The sequence below is a fragment of the Pseudorca crassidens genome, chromosome 14 (genome assembly GCF_039906515.1).
Source record: "Pseudorca crassidens isolate mPseCra1 chromosome 14, mPseCra1.hap1, whole genome shotgun sequence".
Classification (NCBI taxonomy): domain Eukaryota; kingdom Metazoa; phylum Chordata; class Mammalia; order Artiodactyla; family Delphinidae; genus Pseudorca; species Pseudorca crassidens.
The window spans coordinates 83585905-83608264 of record NC_090309.1 but is presented as its reverse complement, the minus strand read 5'-3'; the positions used below and the strand labels follow the sequence as shown (position 1 = coordinate 83608264).

General features: G+C 48.1%; 1 protein-coding gene across 4 annotated transcripts in view; it reads left to right on the top strand.

The window, feature by feature from the left end:
- LPIN1 (lipin 1) overlaps positions 1–10393 on the top strand; it is a 123213-nt gene extending 112820 nt beyond the window's left edge. For 3 of the 4 annotated variants that reach the window (XM_067703676.1, XM_067703675.1, XM_067703674.1), the window contains 3 exons: positions 3044–3158; positions 4613–4716; positions 7814–10393. In XM_067703676.1, the coding sequence (XP_067559777.1) occupies positions 3044–3158; positions 4613–4716; positions 7814–7973 (379 nt within the window). In that variant the 3' untranslated portion in view covers positions 7974–10393. Of the gene's footprint in view, positions 1–3043; positions 3159–4612; positions 4721–7813 lie in introns of those variants that run through there. The other variant, XM_067703677.1, reaches the window with a different exon arrangement.
- Positions 10394–22360: the final 11967 nt, after the last annotated feature.

Sequence of the window (22360 nt, the reverse complement as noted above, 5' to 3'; positions counted from 1 at the left end):
GTATAGTCTGAATTCCGGGAGCCTAATTCCTCCAGCTCTGTTTTTCTTTCTCAAGATTGCTTTGGCTCTTTGGGGTCTTTTGTGTTTCCATACACATTGTGAAATTTTTTGTTCCAGTTCTGTAAAAATGCCATTGGTGGTTTGATAGGGATTGCATTGCATCTGTAGATTGCTTTGGGTAGTATAGTCATTTTGTCAAGGTTGATTCCTCCAATCCAAGAACATGGTTTATCTCTCCATCTGTTTGTATCATCTTTAATTTCTTTCATCACTGTCTTCTAGTTTCCTGCATACAGGTCTTCTGTCTCCTTGGGTAGGTTTATTCCTAGGTATTTTAGTCTTTTTGTTTCAGTGGTAAATGGGAGTGTTTCCTTAATTTCCCTTTCAGATTTTTCATCATTAGTGTCTAGGAATGCAAGAGATTTCTGTGCGTTAATTTTGTATCCTGATACTTTACCGAATTCATTGATTAGCTCTAGTAGTTTCCTGGTAGCATCTTTAGAATTCTCTATGTATAATATCATGTCATCTGCAAACAGTGACAGCTTTACTTCTTCTTTTCCGATTTGAATTCCTTTTATTTCTTTTTATTCTCTGATTGCTGTAGCTAAAACTTTGTTGAATAACCGTGGTGAGAGTGGGCATCCTTGTCTTGTTCCTGATTTTAGAGGAAATGGTTTCAGTTTTTCACCATTGAGAACGCTGTTGGCTGTGGGTTTGTCATATGTGGCCTTTATTATGTTGAGGTAAGCTCCCTCTATGCCTACTTTCTGGAGAGTTTTTATCATAAATGGGTGTTGAACACCAGCCCATTTCTGATGACCCTCTCCCCTTCCCTTCATGCCCGCATTCAGGACAGCCCAACCAAACTAAGTCTGGCCTCCTAGTGGGGGGCAGGAAAGCAGCAGCCTCCCTGGAGCTGGGGGCCCAGGGCAGTGTCCTGAGCTGCTCTCAAAGCAGTGGATTGAAGTTTGAGACTTATAATCATACATTCACTCATGTGTCTCTGTATAAGAGTCCTGAGATGTAGACTGTAAGGCCCTTTTAGTGCTAAGGAGGGTTCTGGAGTCCATAGAAGTCCATGCAGAGCCAGGACCAGCCCCTGGGCCTTCTGACACTGAGTTTGGGGCTCATCAGCGTCATCTAAATTACGTTCTGTTGAGGCGCCAAAGAATAGTTCAAAAAATACATGCAAGGCATCTGTCGATAGATAGATAGATAGATATGCAGTATCTCTGTAATATACGCAAGCTGAAAGGGACCCTTGAGATCATCCAATAATCAGACAGTGAACACCAGCCTGCCCACGACCGAGATAAAGCGAGAGGATGTGCTCTCACTCCACCCTCGGAGCCGTAATAGTGGCTGCTATCCCTGGTTTTGCGTTAGTCATTCCCTGCTCCTCTAAATAGTTAGCACGTGTATGTGTGATCCTAACCAGTATGCTGAATTGTGCCCATTTGTGAACTTTATGGAAATGAGTCATATGTTCTTCCGGAGCTCACTTCTACTGCTCAACGTGACGTTCCCAGGATCGTTGAGAGTCGCTGTAACTGGCTCGTCTTTGCTTCTGTGTGGGTCCCGTTGTTAGACTCCACCACAGCCCGCTTATCTTTTCTGCTGTTGGTGGGTGCTTGAGCCACTTGTGGTTTTCTGCTCTCGGGCGCGGTGCTGCCTGTGTGTGTCCTCTGGGGGCACCTGTGCAGTGTGCTCCGGGGTACACCCCCAGGAGCAGGATTGCTGGGCCACAGAGCATGCACATGTGTGGTCTTCTTTGGCCATTGCAAACTGTTGTCCAAAGTAGTTGAACCAGTTCGTACACCAGAAGCAAACAGTGCGAAGTGGTCCTTCCATCGGCTTTACTTTCTTACCTACATGTTGTCAGCCGTTTACATGTTTGCTACTCTGGTGGATAAGAAATGTCTCTTTCCACACGTTTATTGGCCATGTGGGCTTCATCTTCTGTGATGTGCCTGTTCACGTCTGTCCCTTATTTTCCTTTTGATTTGTAACAGTGTTAGAGATTGTGCACACGTAGCCTTTGGTACGAGCGCTACAAATATCTTTCTCCAGTTTATGGCTTTTGATGGACATAAATCTGAGTTGCCTTTAGTTGAACAGATCATTTCCCCTGTCGTTTTGTTCTTTCTGTGTGTTGACAAAGCCTTCCCTGACTGTGGGCCTGAGGAAAGTCTCCTGTATTTTACCTAAAGGTGTCGCCTTTCGCATTGAAGTCTGTAATTCACCAGGAATTGCTTTTTGTATATCGAGTGCACTAGGGGTCCATTTTCTTTTTCTTTATACCTGTATGGATATTCAGTTGTCTCAGCACCATTTGCTGCAATGAGTGCCCTTCTCCTCTGCTTTGACTTGTCGTCGTGGTCGTAAATGGAAGGCCCGGAAATGTGTGCCTCCATTTCTGGCCTTCGTTCGTCTCTGTAGCGATTTGAGTCACATTCCATAAAAACGTGCAGACAACAACCTGGTGAGAGTTTAACTGAAATGACAGTGAATCTGTAGACCAATGGAGAATTAATATCTCATTATAATATTGAATATTCCAATTCAATTGTATGGTATATTTCTTCATTTATTTAGGTCTTCGCTAGTATATTGCAATAAAGTTTTTAACTCATTTAGAATTTTTGCACTGGCGTTGCCGAGTGAGATCGGCCCACACTTTCCCCATACTTTCCTACCTCTTTCGGTTTAGTTTTCGAGGTCATGCTGGCCTCGTGAAGTGAGTCAGGAGAGGTTTTCTCTTCCTCTGTGCCCTGGAATTCTTTGTTCCTTGGATGACTGGTGGAAGTCTCTGTCGAAATCACTTGTCTGCGGTGTTTTCCTTGTGGGAAGACTTGAAAGTACGGATTCACTTTCTGTCCAGCGCTTCTCTGGGATGGCTTGACCGACTTGCGCATATTTAACTTCTGAAGATACAAAAGAAAGCGTTCTTAGTATCCCAGCACCTCTGACGGTTAAAAGTAGTTTGTTGCTAATGAAGCTGATGCTCTCGTGCTGACCCGTTATTTATTTGTTTTAACAGAGAAGTGATCGAAAAGAAGCCAGAGAAGTTTAAAGTCCAGTGTTTGACAGACATCAAAAACTTGTTTTCTCCAAATACAGAACCCTTTTATGCTGCTTTTGGAAACCGACCAGCTGTAAGTAGTAGTCGGGTATATACGAGTTCTTGAAATTACTGTCTGTTCAGATAGCCGTCATCTGAAAGGCCGGCCTAGACTCCCATGTGAAGCCAGATTCTCCTACTACTAGAAATAACTGCTAAGGAGCCGCTTGCCTACATCTAAAGGCAAGGAGATCGTCATTATTTCGTGGCCTCTAGTTTTCTTTGAAGGTGGGCTTGTGGGTTTCAGTTTGAAACTAGAAACTTTAAGTTCCAAATTCCTTGCTAAATTAGTAAAACAAGAACATTAAATGGGACTAGATGCTTTCTGCCGGAATGGGACCACAGAGCACAAAGGTGAGTTCAGTGTCTCAAGTTTTAAGAGTGTTATTTCCTATAGTAAAAGTAGTACTTTGATATTTTGTGCATACTTCCCAAATTTGCTAGAAGGGTCAGCGTTCTGGAGAAGGTAGTTGGGTACTTACTTCCCAGTCAGAAAATTCTCCTGCTTTTGAAACTCATGCCCAAGAAAATGGGTCACGGAGTAACCTTAAGGAATGTTAGAATTGCAGGGGATGTCGTAGGTGGTTTACATTTTAACTCAGTTCTTGAATAGAGGGGTGAACTGAGGCCCAGAGAGGACAACTTACTTACTAGTTTCACATCCAGAGACTTTCTTTCTCTACACTACTTGGAGGTATTATTCGAGTTTAATGAAAGTTTTATAACGCAGGCAGACCTCGTTTTATTGCGCTTCGATTTGTGACACTCTGCCAATGTTGCTTTTTTTTTTTTTTAACAAATTAAAAGTTTGTGGCATCGAGCAAGTCTGTCAGCACCATTCTTCCAACGGCATTTGCTCACTTCCTGTTTCTGTGTCACGTTTTGGTAATTCTTGCGATATTTCAAGCTTTTTCATGATTTTATACATTACGGTGATCTGGGATCAGAGATCTTTGATGTGACTGCTAGGACTCGCTGAAGACTCAGATAAGGGTTAGCATTTTCAGCAATAAAGTGTTCTTTTAAACTTTTTTTTTTTTTTTTTTTTTTTTGCGGTACACGGGCCTCTCACCATCGTGGCCTCTCCCGTTGCGGAGCAGAGGCTCCGGACGCGCAGGCTCAGCGGCCATGGCTCACGGGCCCAGCCGCTCCGCGGCACGTGGGATCCTCCCGGACCGGGGCACGAACCCGCGTCCCCTGCATCGGCAGGCGGACTCTCAACCACTGCGCCACCAGGGACTCCCTGAAGTGTCTTTTGTATGCACTTTTTCTAGACATAAAGCTGTCGCACGCTTAGTAGAGTGCAGTGTAGTGTAAACATGACTCTTATATACACCGGCAGACCAAAATGTTCGTGTGCTTGGCTTTGTCGTGGTGTCTGGAACCGAACCCGCAGTAACTCTGTGGTCTGCCTGTGTTTGTATCAAATCTGAAATATTTGTATTTACGATGAACTCTCTTCTTTCATTAACACTTTACCAAATATAGGATGTGTACTCGTACAAGCAAGTGGGCGTGTCTCTGAACCGGATATTCACCGTCAATCCCAAAGGAGAGCTGGTGCAGGAACACGCGAAGACCAACGTCTCCTCGTGAGTATTGTGGCCCCTCGCTGTCATCGCTGTGTCATTGCCTGTTGTCGTCATCTTGACCTTGGAGTGGTGTTTCACAGTCAACAGTATTATACCTTTTTAATCCTTCGGTGCCTATATTTTAATCTTTAATTCCTACAAGGGAAACATACGTTAACGTGTCGGATTTTGTCCAGAACCTAACTTTTGGACAGCCTGCATTATTAAATCAGATCCCCACCAGGTCGAAAATTTAAACGAGTGGTTAGATGCTGCTGCAGAGTGGAATGGCATGAATTTGAAAACCACTGGCTTACATTTGCCGAATTCGTTTTGAAAGCCTAGAATGCGAATTAGAAATATAGCCAGATTAAAATATCATGAGAAGATATATTTACAGATGAAGAACCTATGTAGCCCTTCACATTACTGACCAGTAATAACATTCTCACCAGAAACATGGCTATGTGACGGTAAGAATTCTCGTAGTTTTGGCCGAAGCGCATTCTCCCCAAGGCCGTGGGCTGAACTGGGTTACTGTTTGCAGTGACGCCCCCTGGCTGGCCGGGAATCTCCCTTGACTGGGATATGTCTCTCTTTGGGTTCCTGACTTCTTAGAGTGGAGAGCGTTTCCTCAGCTTTGCCCACTGGGTGATGTCGGGCAGACAGGTGTCGTCCTGCCTTGTCCGTTTCAGAGGCCGTACCCCTGTTGGCCTGATCCCTGCAGACCTGGAAAACAGCTTCTGGCCTGAGCGACCCCAGGGGGCCTGCTGGGGCCCTCCTTATGTGGAGGAGTTGGACCGGGGGAGTTCGGGTCTAGCGGCTTCCCAGGGATTGGTTTTTTTGTTTGATAGAGATCTACGTTCCCCTAGGGCAGATTTTCACTTTCAAGATGATCCTTTTACCCGTTGGGAGTCTAATCCAGGGTAAAGAGGATAGTTCCAGGCTAGAGGGCGCCCTGGGGTCTGCCTCCCTCCCCCATAGCCAGGCCAGGGCCTAAGTAAGCAGTTCCCAGGGTATGTGGGGCGAGAGGGGAGTGGGGGAGCCAGGACCCGCCTCCATCCTTCACAAGGGGAGGCCGTGCAGGTGCTGCCTGATGGGCAGAACGACAGCAGGGACTCTTTCTTCCACACCCCTTTCCTTACGGTTTCTCCCTCTCCTGAGTTCTGAGCGGCCGCCCTGATAACGTCTCAGTTCCCTCTTCTCCGTCGTTCCCCACGTGAAAGTCTCTCCTCGATCTCGAGGGGAGAGCGGATTTCCATTTAGGGTTGAAAGAACTGTCAGCTGAAGGCACACTGCCCTGAAGTGGCAAAGGTTTCTGCCCAGGCAGCAGCCCAGTGGCATGTCTTGTCCTAAGAGGTGTTGAAAGGGGGATGCCAGCCAGCATCTCCGAAGGTCTGCCCAGGAGGCCTCTGAGGTTATCCCGTTCGCTGAGACGCTGGGGTAAAAATGCACGCTTTGCCCACGCCTTGGGGGAGGAAACTTTATTTATCGCCAAGGAATGGTGTCTTCTTCCACCTAGACCGGGAGATGTGATTCTCCCTGTGGGAGAGAGACTCTCCTGCCCCAGTTTAAGCACACACTTTTCTCTGGTGGTACCAAACTCGGTACCACCATTTCAGAGCCAAGTGGGTGCTTGCCCCTTGGAAGCTGGGACATTGTCTCGGAGAAGTCAGGGGCCCACGCCGATGGGGGGCTTCAGTGCTTTCCTTCTTGGCATTTATGGCCAGCAGTGTGTGAGCTCTGCCTGCTCTGAAGGAGCCCCGTGCGTGGAGGGTTGGTCCGAGAGGCACAGACGGAGCTGATGATGAGCCGTGAACTGCCCCCTGCAGGGAGGGGCCACCTTCCAGAGCCACAAAACTCAAACAGACAGGTCTCCAAGCGAGAGGGTATTTTAAAATTTTGTTTTAATCCCTAGGAAAGACGATCCTTGCTTATTAAGAGAGATTTTCCCCATTTTGTGCAAGCACAATGTTTCTCATAAGTCTTTGGAGGTCCTTTATTAAATACACACACACACACTCATCCTTATTTAAAAGTTATTTTATGCCTCAGAACATGCTAACTCCTTGAGTTTGGATTTCAAAAGCCTTTTTGGTTCTTAGCAAATTAGAGCTGGAGAGGGACCGGCGGCTGTCAGGGAGGACTCCGAGGATATGCAGGGAGGCCTGGGCTTGTCACAGTTTCTGGTTGGAGGTGCCCGGAGGTCTGAGAATGCATATTCAGTAGAGCAACTTTCTTTTGGTAGTTCTAGGCCACAGAAACTAATACGCAACATCTTCTTGGGAATACACAGAAAACAGAGTGAGAGAGTCTTGCAGGGAGCGTTGAGAAACACTGATCAGGTCCAAGTCCATATTCATAAGGACCTGAGGCCCAGAGAGGGCAAGACACCTGCCCAGGGTTCCACAGCAGTAAGGTGGGGGTCTTGACCCAGGTCTCTTGACCCTCATGCCAACTATGGCTTTTTTTCCTGAGGCTGACAGTTAGCCAGGGCGAATTATTTTGTAGTGTTCATGGTTTATTGTTGAATAAATTTATGGAACATCGGCTCACGTTATTTTCCCGTGGCATACGTTATCTGATTTAATTCTCACGTGAGCACTGTGCACAGTTTCTCCCTTTACGGCTGAGGGAATCGTGGCTTAGAGGGATGAAGCCACTTGTCAGAGGTGGCACAGCCCATAAATGGCAGAGCTGAAGGTCAGATTGGAGTCTCCTAACCCCGGGGCCCAGTGCCCTTTCATTGCACAGTGAGGCAGCCTCTGGGTGACGCTCCGAAGATGTGCCTTCTCTGCGATTCTTGTCTCCACTGCCCCCAGGGCGGGCGGCTGTACGTCTGTCATGCTGTCTTGCTTCTGCTCCTTTGAGTGAAGTCAGGTCACACTCGCCTTGCCCACGAGGCCATCTCCGACTCCCCTCCTTGGCAGACTCTCTGATTTCCTGTTAATTAGTGAGGGATTATTCTAGAACAGCCTCCCTCGTGTTAAGCACATGGTCCATTCTTGGGGGTCCTGGATCCCTCCTGACTCCCGGGCACCGCTCGGGGGATACGTGCTGGTGTCCTGCGTGGCCGAATGTCCCTCCCAGGCGGTGACGTTGTCCATCTTCCTCCCAGGTATGTGAGACTCTGCGAGGTGGTCGACCACGTTTTCCCCTTGCTGAAAAGGAGCCATTCTTCAGACTTTCCCTGTTCAGATACATTCAGTAACTTCACCTTTTGGAGAGAACCACCGCCACCCTTTGAAAACCAGGACGTTCATTCTGCATCAGCATAGTACGTTCCGGGCCACTTCCTGGCATCCTGTGGAGATCAGGCGCCCCCATTAAAGGATAGGTTTGGGAACCTGCAGTCATTTGCTTAAGAGCAGAGGAGCATTTCTCTCCCGGTGCCCCTGGCCGGGGTTGACATTTCTAAGCGATGTGTACGTCCTAGACAGGGCGTCGGGTGCGTCCCTGGTGGGGAGGCCATGCCCGGTTGAGGCTTCGAGCCTGTGGCAGCGCTGCCCTCCCCAGCCTGCTGCAGGTGGGAGCGGTTAGTGTGCAAGATGGGCTGTGAAGCGGGGGTCCCTGTGATGATGGGATCCAAGGAGGGGCACCAGGTGTGCACGACTTCTGGGAGAGTGGGGGACACATCTGTGCCACGTGGAGGGCTGTGCAGGGTCCCGTGACCTGAATCTGAGATCTCGGAAGGGACTCCAAACCCCACCGTTCTGGGCCTTGACCTTGCGGATGTCCCCTTGTGGTGTTTGCCGACCGGTCTGATGGTTTTAATTCCTCTGGTTAAAGCTAACCTATGTAACTGGCATATTTTCCCCTACTTTTGTGGCACAAGGCTGGAATATTTATGCCTTAACGCACCCGTGGCAGATGTTTTATTTAGAATGTGCTTTTTCCAGCTTCCTGTACCTCTGCGATGCCTTAAGTTCAGATTATAGGAAATATTATTAGGGCAGTATTTCGAATCAGTTCGACACTCTGCCAGCAACCTGTCTGGCAACGCGCCGCTGAAAACGTGGGCTCGCGCAGAGCTTATGCCAAGCGGTGACGGTGTCAGTTTCTTTTGGGAGCTCTCGACAGAAACTGGTTGGTTTTAAGAAAATAGTTTGAAGAAGTTAAATTATATTCTTTGTAGATAGTATTATTTATTACCTTACTCTGATTGGGTTACTGCTATAAGCATTTTAGCCATGTTCTTTCTATTATAACTGTCAGTAATACATTAAAAAGATATACGTGTTAGACCATCCAAAGAGCCTTATTCTGTAATTCTCACAGCACTGACCTTCTTTTGGAATTTATGAGTCATACTTTTTATTTCCCTTAGCTTTTCCCATTCAGATTTAAGGGCAAGTGGATAAGTAGTCATTTGAGTGACATTCGTCAAGCCGGTAGAAGATGATTCTTTTACTTGTTTGTTAAATTGGCCTGTGGAGAAGAGAATAATTTGAAAAGTGAAAGAATTATTTTGGTAAAAGACTTCGCTTTTCGAGCTCTTATTTTGTTAAAGAGCGTTTTACTCCGGTGGTTGAGATGCTCTCGTATTTAAATCGCATGGTTAGAGTCCTGGAGGCACACAGTGAAACAGTTGAATGCAGTTTTACTCTTTCTGTGAAAGAAAACCCAGAGGCGTTGCCTCCCCTGTCGCCGGTGGGCTCTGCTGGCAGCGGACGCCTTTCCCGAGCGGTTCGCGCGGCCACCCAGAGAAACGCAAACACCTGTGCGTAGCTGGTCGCAGATTCGCGGAGCAGCACACGCCTCATGTGCAGATGCCCTTTTGGAGGCATTAAAAATGATTTAAAATAGTCCTGCCTTAACCTGGGCTAGCCACTAGTGACCTTCAGAGGCTACCTTCATTCTTTCTGTCACGAGGGTATTTTGCGGTGAACTTTAACTGCTGTGAACTAAGTAGAAGGCGACCAGCTGTAGTCCTCTCGCAAGAGCATGCAACTTTGGAACCCCCAATTTTGATGCACCCTAAGCTTCCACGCCACTGCCCTCTGAAACAGAGCACGCCTTCCAGAAAGTCGCACTCGGGTCTGTGTCAGGTTCAGAGTGTGACCCCTGGAGAGGCAGTGACATTCACACCTGCCTCGTGGCTTCGGAAAGCGGGATTTGTGCCCGGGCCGTGCTCACGCATGTGCGAGCTTGTTTATCTGTGTTCACACAACCGTAACTCAGTGACCCCAAAGCCACGTGCTAGGATGCTGTGTTTGGGCCACACATTTCAGAGTTGCCCGATGGAAACGAATCCCTCCATCGCGACAAGTCATCAAACATTCATCACACGTGATGAAGAAAAGTATATGTCCCTGGTACATTGGAGAAAATGATGACACCTTTAAAGAGGAGTCCCTTTTCCATTTTAGGTTTGGATCGCCACTTTAAATATATTTTATTTACAATGCTTGGTCTGTATTTGTGTATGCTGGTACGATGATAAAAATCACTGTAATACTTCATTGCATTGTGTTGGATGCAAAGCTAGGATGTATTGTAACAAATGAGACGAATGACAGACTTCCCTGAAAATCAGGTGTGTGAATTTTAAATAGTTTTTGGTAAGTTATTAAGATGCTGATTTCCTACTGTGTGATATCAAGCATGTTATTTTCTACTCAGTAAACAAAAAAACGAAACCCTTAATGCTGTGAACTGTTCATTCAATATTTGGAATAAAAGAGCCCGTCTCTTCTGATGCCTTCGGTGAAATACTGACCCTCTGTGTGCACTCGGCGGGGGGCGGGTGGGGGGTGGGGGAAGGAGGGGTGAAGACAGAGAGGAGAGGAGAGGGCTGCCCCCCTGGGCTTGTCCCACCTTGATGGGAGTGACTCTGGAGCAGGGAGGGTTCCGTTAAACGCTGTACCTGAGGTGCCTCCCAGGACCTGGCCTGTAATCGGTGTTTAACACGTGGCTCTTACACGGGTGGGCTCCGTTCCCTGTTCTTGAATGGGATGTCAGTCAGGTGGCAGCCACAAGAGAAAACACAGGAGAGGCTCAGGAAAACCAAGCTTATTATACTAGCGGCTTCTCAGAATGGGAGGCAGCTCGCCAGCAGGGCCACGTGGGGAAGCACCAGGGTGGTCAGGAGGCAAAAGACAAGTGATGGGGGGGGCGGGACTGAGGCCACGGCCTTTGCTGGGATTTCTGCAGGAAAGGCAGGGCAAGGTGAACAGCTTAGGACTGCCTAGTGCAAATCATTTCAGTGGCCTCTGAGCTATAGGGGTGGCCCTTGGTTGCCTGATTAAGGCAGAGGACTAGTGCCTCCTGGGGGTGCACAGGCCAGACAGGAGGCCTGGCTCTGGATCAGCTAGTTGGCACATCACAGGCGTGCTTCAGCTGGGCCCTTTGCTATCCCTAAAACATGGCCAGCCCGTCTTTCCCAGCCAGCAAGTTTTTTAAGATCCCAAAACACTATAATATACGTAAAATAAAAGACACGATACAGGTTCCCTTGCGTCATGTCCACTGTCCTCATTTTTTGGACACTTTCTGTGGTATACCCGATTTGTCTCTCATTTTGAACAAATCAGTCAAAACCCTTGGCGAGTTTACCCAGATCACCTGAACGCTGTCGTAACTCCTATCGATGTTGTGCATCGTCGACACAATAGGATGCCTGAGGCATCCTGTTACTTACCTGTGTGCATCAGCCTGAGTGTTTCGGGAATAAGTGTAAGAATACTGGTCCCTCTTTGAAATGCTTCAAAGATGTCTCTGGTACTCTGGTACAGGGTGCCGGGCTGAGCTCCTCCTGAAGCCCAGATCCAAACAGTTCATCTCTTCACGCCTCTGTATCTTAAAAACAAAACAAACTCTCATTTAGCTGAACATCACAGATTTATTCCAACCCTGATTTCAAGTTGTAGGTGCTTTTATCTGGAAAGCAAAAATCAGTATAAACTGCATCTTGGGCCCGGCGATCCCCACCTGCTCTCCCATCACCACTTTGTCTCCGTGGAGCCAGTAGGCTCTGCTGTTTCCATTCGGTTGTGCAAGCAGCCTTCACACATGCGCCGGGGAAACCAGTTCGGTAGCTTGCATTTCCCCGATGTCTCAGCTGTAATCACCTGAATATTCAAAATAATTCCTGTCCTTGTTTTCAAACCCTGATACACCCCACCAGGTTTGCCAGTGCTGTCATGGGACCTCAAGGAACATTGCCGATGGGTCAGTGACCGCCGGCTTTGGACCTCAGAGTGACCTTTCCTATAAAAGGTAACACAGGCAGCCCTGGTACACACCTGGGACAGGAGAACAGGAGTGGAGGAAAGTTACACAAGCCCCATTTAAAAAAATGAAACTCTGGAATCTGACTTCCTTGTTCCAGCAGGAGAGTTGTCCTAACCAGCTGTTCCAGGGAGCTTTGTGACATCACCCATCATTTCCTACTTATCTGCCTCCCCTTGAAAGTGTCTGTACAAAGCACTGTGCCCTGCTTCTACGGGTCTGCAGTGGTGAAGGGTGGCGGGGTATCCCGTCTCTGTGCTAGGCAAAGATAAGGTGGTTAAAAGCGCCACTAGAGGGCTTCCCTGGTGGTGCAGTGGTTAAGAATCTGCCTGCCAGTGCAGGGGACATGGGTTCGAGACCTGGTCCGGGAAGATCCCACATGCCGTGGAGCAACTAAGCCCGTGCACCACAACTACTGAGCCTGCGCTCTAGAGCCCGCGAGCCACAGCTACTGAGCCCACGTGCCACAACTGCTGAAGCCCGTGCTCCTAGAGCCTGTGCTCTGCCACCGCAATGAGAAGCCCGGGCACTGCCCCGCTCGCCGCAACTAGAGAAAGCCCGCGCGCAGCAACGAAGACCACGCGCAGCAACGAAGACCCAACGCAGCCAAAGATAAAATAAATAAAATAATTAAAAAAAAAAAACCAACCCAACCAAAAAAAAAATGCCACTAGAGTCTCCTTCCTGTTTCTGACCCCTTTTTCAACTCCTGCTGCAGTGGAAGGTGGAGGTGGGTGTCACCACCACCGCGATAGGTCTTGGTGTCTGCAGAAAACCAGAATTTGAGCAGACAGAAGCTGGCCCTGGAAGTCATTGGCCCCCAGATGGCCACCGGGGGGCGCAATCTGTTTTGGTTGGCAGTTCAACCTTTAAACACATTGTCCTGGCTTGACAAAGGCCCCTCCCTGTAGTGCTTGCCTTGGAGGCCAGCCAGGTGTGTTGTGAGCTTATGGGGAGAGAAAGGAGGGACCATTCTGGTACCAAAGTGCCTTCAGTTGGCATGGCCCCAGGTCAAACGTCATGAACCAGCCTCGAGGACGGAGCAGTTTGTGGCAGCTCGTCATTCAGGTCTAAGACCCATTTAGATTCGTGGTTCTCAAAAGTATATGGTCTCAGGGCCTGTAGCGGCAGCATCAGAGCTTGCTAGAAATGCACGTTCCTGGGCTCTTCCCTGGGCCTCCTGAATCAAACCCTGGGCATGGGGCCCACAGTCTGTGCTAATGAATCCTCCCCAGGATTCTGATGCACGCTCAAGTTCCAGAGGACACACCTGAGGCCGGATCCTGTTCCCAGGGAGCCGCTTCTGTATTATAGCCGCTGACATCTACCTTTGGCCTGGTCAGGGCCACAGAAAGCTGCTGAAGGTTGGGGGCCCCTGGAAACCCAATACAGCGCCTCGACCGAGTCCAGGGTGTCCCGAGCCTTTGAGGCTCAGCTGCCAGCCGGAACCACCTTCCTGGGCATCTCGGGCCGCTGGTCCCGGCTGGGAGGAGATGGGAGTGCGTGTGAACCCGCAGACCTGGGCTCGGCCCGGATTTCTGACGGCTCCCTTCCTCCCCCAGATTGCTGGAGCCTTGAGCTGCTGTCCTGATGCCAGCGATCCTTTCACTGGTGCAGGAAGTCCATTCAGCCTTGCATTGCTTTTAATGAGTTTTGCAAGCAAGTAGCCTCTTCCGGTGACTCATTCTGCCTTTTGTGAACCGGAGATGGTGGTTTTAGGTTTCACTTTGGAAAGTAACCACGACTTCTCTGCTGCTGGAATCCGAACAAGTTACATTCATTTTGCAACAAAGAAATGTAAGTGTAGGAGCGCCAGTCATATTTCTGCTCTGATTGTAAAAACATCCTTTTCCGAGATGCACGACAGAGCCAAGCTAGGAAGAAATGGTTTATATTTTCAAGGAACACATTCATTTGGGAACTTTATATTTTTCCTTCCAGAGTGGCCTGATAGTTTCGCTTTTATTCTTTTGTCTTTTTGATTCATATTTCAGGGATATTCTAAAAATAAACAGTGCCTGTTGACTGAGTGAAGCAGTTAACCTCTGTTTTATTGAGGGAGATCTAGTTCTGGACAAAAGTTCGTGTTCTTGTCTTCATGCAGCACACAAAGGATGATAATGGAAATAATTTCTTACGCAGTAAAATTGTTTTCGTCTGGACCTTCCGCAGAAATAAGTTTACGGTACCCGAATAGGCGAACCTCTTAGGACTGGAGAGCGTGTGTTAAGTGGACAAATGCTACGTAGCGTCTTTTCTCCAATTCAAACAATACAGGGATCTTCAAAGTGTTGCGGTGTTGAACTAAATCATTTTTATATAGTTGTATTAAGTACGCATAAACAGAAAGCAAGAGCCCTTATACAATAATAAAAACAAAATGCCTTCAAAATTAAGAGCAGATAAAACTAAAGCACCAATGAAATTCAAATGAACCTGAATGTTATGTGGTAGAAAATGGTGTATTAAGGCTGGCGAGATGGTGCTGGGTTTGGGTTTATAATAGACGTATCCGTGTTTTATGTTTCATTTGTCAGCCTGATCCTTTTGGTTTTTTGAGCATGGTGGGTCATCGTTTAAATCATTATTAACACTGACTTCTGCAAAACACAGTAATGAAGAAGTTCTTATTTCCCATTTCCAGCAACACTGACGGCTAATGAGCGGTTGCAGATTCTTCCAACAGGATGGAGGTCCCCTCAGTAAATTGTCTGATGGGATAAGCGTGGCACTGATTTGGAAATGGGGACTTTGGTATTTAGCCAGGGCTCGCACTACCATTCCATCGTCCTAATCTTCTCTGTTTGAAGTGCCCTAAAACTATCGTTTGGACATCGTGCGACATCATTCGGTACTTAACGCATCAGCACACTTGGAGGCTGGGTCTGGGGTGCCCATTGCCCTTCTCTCCTCCAGGATTCTGGTTGATGGAGCACAAGTGAAGAAAATGGGCACTCACGGGTCAGCTTTTTTCCCCAAAATGACAGAAGTTATGGAAGTTGCCTGAAGTTTCATTGGAGCGTTTAAATATCTCTTTTCACCCCCCACACTAGAAAATTCCTCCCGTCTTTGGCTCCGTGGAGAAGGGAGCGTGCCTGCCGCTTTTGGGCCCAGCTGGCCTGCACCCGCATCGTGCAGCAGAAGCTCAGCGCCCCCACCCGCCAGAGGGAACAGCGAGGATGAGGCCTGCTTGGCAGCCCCTCACACAGGGCGGGGACCGTCCCTCCAACGATGTGGAGGGTCTGATGGGCTAAATGCACATCTGCATGCATTAGGGGAGGCAGGTGGGCAATTCTGTTTCCAGGGAACCAAAGCGATTTTGAAACTTCTAAGGGTGGTTTTGCTTGCTTTGGGAGAAAGTTGGCGAGTGGTCAGGTAAGAACCTTTGCATGAATTTGGGGGGCCCTGGAATGGCTTTCCCAGGGACTGGGGAACCAGGCCTGGCACCTCTCCTGCCCATGAATGACAATGAACTTGACTTGGGCCTCAGAGAAGGCGTGGCTTTTTCTTTCCGCAGAATGGCAGTACCTGGCAATGAGCATCCTTTTACAACAGTGTAAAATCATCAGCTAAAGTACAGAAATTGAAATTCAGATACAAGAAATAATTTAGGGCTGTCGATGTACAACGTATGAAAACGAGAGCTTATGAAAAGGGCAGACATTAAAACTGAGCGTGTCCTGCATGTCTGTGGGAAGGTCTCACCCATGCCTGTGGATAAAACATGGCTTTTCTGAGGCCGTTTGTTTTCGGTACAGTTGATATGCCTGTTCATATTGATAAAAGAAATGCTCACATATTGAGTTCCGGGGAAGTCATTCTGGCTTATACATGCGCTAACTCGAATTTTATGCTAATTAGAACAGCTTTCTTTGTGACCTACCAAGCACACCTTGTACATCTGCTTTAATTATTAACGAAAAGGGCGCAGTGACCAGAGCTAAAGAATGTCCATTTAAAAAATAAAGATGAAACGCCTCCGTTCCTGGGACACCAGTGCTGGGACTCCTTTGACGGTAGGACTCCCTTCCCAGGTGCCGAGGCCATACTGACTCGCTGTGCACATGCTGGTCTGTTTTTTTTTTTTTTTTTTTAAGGTTGAAGAAATATATCCCTGACTTCTTCCATGTCCTTTGTTCTGATAACATATAAAACTGTGCTGAAAACCGTGCTTCTCTGGAGCACTTTCTCAGAGTAATCTGGGAAGGTGGCTTCTGGGCTGTAGGTCCTCAGTGTGGCTCAAATAAAACGCTTTTTTATTCTTATTAGAGATCGTTTATTGATTGTTTTCTTTGACAATATGTTCACTGAAACAAGTCCTCTAAGGACATCTCTCAACTCGCGTGCCGATGGGCCGCACTTACAGTAGTGCCCCTCTGAGCATCTCTTTCCAGTGTACGGAGTGCTTGCACATTCCTGAGCTCACTGGCTTGGTCCCTGCCGCCCCCCCCCCCCCGCCCCCTTCCGCAGGCGCGCCTCAAGCATCTCTCAAGGCCTGGTGTAAGCCTCACCTTCCTGTGGTCTCCGTGAAGCTCTCTGGACGGCTGCCGCACGCCAGTCATTCAGTTCATCCTGACTTGCTGAGCAAGACGGAGCCGGGCCAGGAGCAGGGAAGTCTCCCTTTCCCTGTGTCATCCCACTTCAACTCTGAGCCCCGTAGAAGGACAAGCTCTTATATTTCTTTTCCAAAGCAGTGATTGCACTGCCTGGCGCCCCATTTATGTCCAGAAAGGTTGATTTGTAACCCTAGTCGGTCTTGCAGTCTTTCCTCATGGGCACCAGCATCCTACCTGGGCATGAGTTTCCTCATCTGTGAAGTGGGAGAGCATCGTTATCCCTGCTGGCTCCACACGGTTGCCATGCAGCAAATAATGGCGCAAAATTATGGGCATGTCTGTGCTTTGGACATGGCACTATCCTAAGCTTTATTGTCATTGCTGTTTCAGATCACTTTTTACATTCGCTCTGTTTTACTGAGGAGAAAATTGACGTTCAGAGAGACTGTGATTGGTCGAAGGTCCTCTGATAAGTAAAAGGCAGAGCAGGAACCGGGGTCTCCAAATCTAGCATGATCTCAAGTGTTAACAGGCCCTGTCCCACTGCACCCACCGAGAGTGGCAGACGTATGCGTGGCCACTGGGGCGATGGAGGTGAAGTGAGCTAAGATCAGAGCAGCCCCACGGTGTGCCCAGAACTCTGCACACAAGAGAGGCACCAACACGTGTCCTGGCTGAGCTGATGGAGACAAGAGGACACAGAGCAGGGATTAGGCCGTGAGAAAGACCTGAAGCATCTTCCACAGATTACTCAGGGTTGAATCATTGTGTGTACCGCAGTGCCTTTTCGAACTAACACATTTTGAAAAAGGGGGTAAGCGCTTCCTGTTTCGACCAGAAACGAATGCAAACCAGGCCCTGTTCCTCTCACCAAGCAGAGCTTGACCTTTCAATTCAGAAGTATCTGCAAGGACCCAATTCTGCTTGGGTGGGCGAATGGAGCACGTGTCACTGAAACTCCTGCCAAAGACACCGACTCTGGGCTGCACTGGAGGACTCGCCAGGCACCATGAAACCTACCGATTGGACGCACCAGAGTGTGAACTGAGGAAATAGCGTCTGGGGCGCGGGAGTGAGTGAATGGTACTCGTCTTCGGCCTTCTGCTCTTTGTTTGCCACAGATGTGTTACAGCAGCCTAGGAACACAAAGGAATGACACTCATGTTCAGTTGCTGAATTCCTGCTGTATAATATCCTGGTGGAAATGTTAATTGGTTTTGGACTTCCTGTGAAAATGGGGCAGGGCATTTGGAGATCCTGAGCTTTAGGAGGTAGAGCAGAGGTGGTTAGCTGTCCTCTGAAGAGTCCTGCTGTCCTGGAGAGTCGTTGCTGAAAAACAGCTTCCGCCCAGGGACTAAGTTCCCTAGACCCCAGCCTCCAGCCCCACATCTAGGTGGGGCTGTGCCACCCCCATCTTGGCAATGGAATTATAAGCAGCAGTGATCTGACCACCTCTGGGCCAAAGCGGTTGAAAACCAGGTGTGCCTTTTTCACATTCCCTGTCTCTCTGCATCACTGGAAGCGAAGGTCTCCAGGGCAGAGCCACAGGATGGAAGGAACCTGGATCCCCGACTCACTCTGTAGTGGGCCGCCTGCCAAATACGCAGATGAACTTTGCAGAGGTAGAAATAAGTTTCCATGGTGATAACCTCTGAGATTCAGAGGTTTATTTGCGACAGCAGCTGGTGCCACCTAACTGATCCACAGAACGAGAGAACAGATGAGGGAAGGGATTCTGGTTGGAGAGAAGCACGATGACAGAGCAGTCCTGGGGAGGGAGGTGGCCCAGGCCTCCTGTGACAGCGAGGTCACTGTGCTTTAGGAGAAGTGGTGTTTCATCCTGAGTTCTGTGTTTTCTTTTCCTGTTTGTTAAAGAAGGAGAAAAAAGGAGGGAGGTATTTGACAATGTGAAAAATGCTACTGAGAAGCTTTCTTCTCCCATAAGATGTTTTTTTGGAGAAGGGAGGAATTAGAACTACATTGAAAGAATGATAAGCAATAACAAAGGAGCAACTCTCCGCCCCAGGAAAAGTAAAAAGTTATAGAAATACAAAATATCATGGCGTTTATACTAGGAGGTTTGGGGATGGGAAAAGAGGGCATATGAAAGATAAAATCTTCATCTGTCATAGTAAGTCAGTAAGTAGTATCTCAATTTGGTTAATGCAAATATTATAGTACGTTCATGTTATTTAGAAATAGAAAAAATGAAATACCAGAATCAACAGCTGAAAGAGTTGGAAAGGCCCGTCTCCAAGGAGCAGAATGGGTATGTGTGTGGTGGCCAGGCCAGGCTAGAGTTTGGTTCTGTGTCTTCTAGTAACACTCTTTGACTTTTAGGACTATGTGAATATATTATTATGGTTTCAATAAAACAGATGAAAATTATCAAAGGATGCCAGCAAAATAAAGTGAGAAAGAAACAAAAAGAACAACACAGCAGGAGCAGGAAAGAAGCAGGAAGAAGAGAGAGAAACGACCTGCGGAGACTAGACCCAGCACCCGCCTCCCGTCGCCTCCATGCTTCCACTGTTCCTAAGGGACAAGGCTTCTTCACTCATCAGACTCTTCAAGGACAGTCCTTTTTATTCCATCCAGTGGCCAGATCTCAAGAGCGCCAATCCATTTATTTATAAGCTGCTTTTTGCCTAGAGTGAGTGTTTATGGGACAATGAGTGGTGTCTGGTACCTTAGAGCTAGTACTTGACAATAAAGCCAGCCTCTGAGGGAGTAAAGTACATTGCAGACCCACTATACGCCTGAAGAAATGCTAGCTGCTAGGGGCTCCGAGGAGCCCGTGCTCAGGAGGAGATAGACGTTTAAGAAATGGTGTGCTGAGGTGGGGCAGGTGCAGCGATAGAAACGTCCAGGGTCCTAGGCGGGGGTGGCAGCGTGGAGGGAAGGGTAAGTTTATCTGGGGGCGGGGACGGTGGGTGTTAGGGAGGTGCCTGGACTGAGTCTCACTTCTGGCTGAACAAGTCTCAGGCCCTCTCAGAGCCCCCCGGAGCCCAGCTCCGAAAACGTGTGAGCAGGGGGGACCCACCTTCTGCTCGCTCCCCTCTCGACCTCCGAGCCCAAGGCTGGCCGGGTGGGCTCCCAGCATCTTCACACCTGAGGAGAGGGAGGCGGAGCCTCATCTGGGCTCAGGTCCAGGTCATCTCCATCCCAGCTCTTCTCCTGTTCTTCCAGGAGAGAGGGGGCTGTGGACACCTTGTCCAGGTTAAAAAAAAAAAAAAACCTGATATTTGGTTCCTGCAGGCCTGTTAGTTCCTGGTGCAGAATGGAGGAGGAGTCGCTGATAGATCTCGGTGCGTTCCGGCTGGGAATCTCTGAGCATAAAGTTTGCGAGTTTTACATGAAGAGAAGCAGATTCTTGGTGGGGAGGCAGAGTGTTTACAGACCCTGTGGGCCTCCGTTGTCCTTGGGGAGGCTGCAGCTCTGTGCCCCCATCAGCATTACAGCTGTGACTGATGCTGGTTTAGAACAGAGAACCTTCGAGTTCCTACCATCAGAGATCCTCAACCTTGATTGGATTTTAGAATTAATGGGAGGGGGGTGGTATTTTAAACATCACTGATGTGAAAGTCCCGCCCCAGACCAACTGGATCTGAGTCTCTGGATCTCCATCCTCCAGGGAGGTGGGGCTCGGCTTGCTCGTCAGTGCTCACGTCGTAAACTCTGATTATTAGGGATTTGAAAGACCCAGACAGTGGGTTCAACCACAGCAGCGTGATGGTGGATTTTATCTACAAAAGGATAAAGACCTTTGTGAGCCGGGGGAAGGAGTTGTTTTATGAGGGTTATTCCATCTTCTTGAGTAACGCAGAGAGAAAAAAACCAAAACGGAATTGTCAGGAAACAAAACGCTACACATAAATGTGGTTTGCTCTGCTGAGGGCGCAGAGATTGATGGGATACACGGTTAGGCACTGGGGGTGCCAGGAACGCCTGGGGAAACAAACGAAGAGACTTTAAGAGGCAGAAGGGAGCCTGTAATAAATACGGAGACTTCAAATTTCTCAAGTTTTCAGGAAGACGGCAGTGTCTCAAATGTCACTTTCTGAAGAGCCATCTATTTGCAGCCATCACCCCGAACCTCCTCCAAGGGAAGGCTTCCTGCTGAATTTGTGCTTCTGGAAAAAAAAACGCAACCAAAAAATGGCCAGACTCACTGGGCTTCTGCTGCAGCTGAAACCAAGCAGACTGAACTTTTCCCGTGTATTTTCCATTTCTTGTCCTCTCACAGGAATTTCTGAAATCTGTAGCGGTGGGCTGGGTGCTGAACTGTGCAGTGAACTGGTCTCGCCACCCTAATTTTCACAGAGCGAGGGATTTGCTAGGGTTTTGTAACATGTGTGGGTGGTGGTGGTGGTGCTGAGGTAATCTTGTGGTTCTTCATGGATCTTTGGAAAAATGAGGCATACGAGAGACTTGGCATTGGATTTCTGCCCCTTTGCGAGTGTTAAAAAAAAAAATCACATCCCTTCCATTGGAAGGAGCTCAGGAAGCAGCCGCTTTGGAACAAATCCGTCCAGAATCTACTTTCATCAGGACCTCTTTCTCTAATTCTGAGTAGAATGAGACATTTGAAAGGGGAATTATTTTAGATGCGATTTCTTTGGCCTTTAATTCCTATGTGGAAATTTAAAAATGGGAAACAATTTAGTGTCCATATTTCAGAGCATTCTTTAGTATATATTTGGGCTCCGTGTACAATCTCTCCAGGGCTGTATTAGACTATATGGCTGAACTTAACATACAAAGCGGAACAGAATAAAGGGGAATTTTCAGAAGAGGGGAAATGTGGCCTTGGAGTTAATTATTGTCTTGTTTTTTCCCATCAGAGCTTTTGGTGATACACATGGAATAGTGATAGGAATTGAGGGAGTGGGTTCACACCTTGGGGAGTGTGGACCCCCAAGGTTCACACCTTGTGAGGGACACCTCGGGGAGTCCCCATCAGGAGGACAGCTGCACTCATAGACACGCATGGAATTCGATGTGAATGCAGAGTCTGGTGGCAGCAGCCACCCTGTTGGTTTCAGTCTGCATTTGATCAGATGGAATAGCCTGGGGGACTATGGGTGCCGTAAAACATTCCAAACACGATCCCAACAGCCTACTCGCTCACTGACCTTTCTGCGGTTGGTAAAGTGGTCCTCAGAAGAGATCACATTTTAGAATCATCTTTCAGTTTTCAGTTGTGCAACATTTCAGGTGGATTATGGGTTTGCTACCACCTCATCTCAGGCAAATATCCGCTCTCCGGTTGCATTAAGTTTTCTGTTTATTTAACCAAAGGTGCAGACACCTATTGGAAGTGAGGTGGTCACACAGCGCGGAGAGCAGAGGATTCACTGTGATGCATTAGAGTTTCCTCTGGCCCTTCGTTTATCTGCAGGACAATAGCCAAGTAGGATAGTCTCTCACTGGGTCTATGAAAGTAAATTTTTTATTGTTCTGTAATATCCAAGACAGCCCAGTCCTGCAAGTTCACCCCTGGACTGTCATTTAATATTTTTTTATTTAGAGAGAGAAAGAGGGTGAGGGAGAGGGAGAGAGAGAGAGAAGAATTGGTTCACAGAGTTGTGGGTGCTGCAAGTCTGAAATTTGCAGGGCAGGCTGGCAGCCTGGAGACCCAGGGAAGAGGTGATGTAACTCAAGTCCAAAGGGAGTCTGGAGGCAGAAGTCTTTCTTCCTCAGGGGACCTCAGTCTTTTCCTCCGAAGGTCTTCAATTGATTGGATGAAACCAATCACATCATGGCGGGTCCTCTGCTTAACTCAAAGTCTACTGATTTAAGTGTTAATCCCACCTAAAAAAATACCTTCACAGCAACATCTGGACTAGTGTTTGACCAAACATCCGGGCACCAGGCAT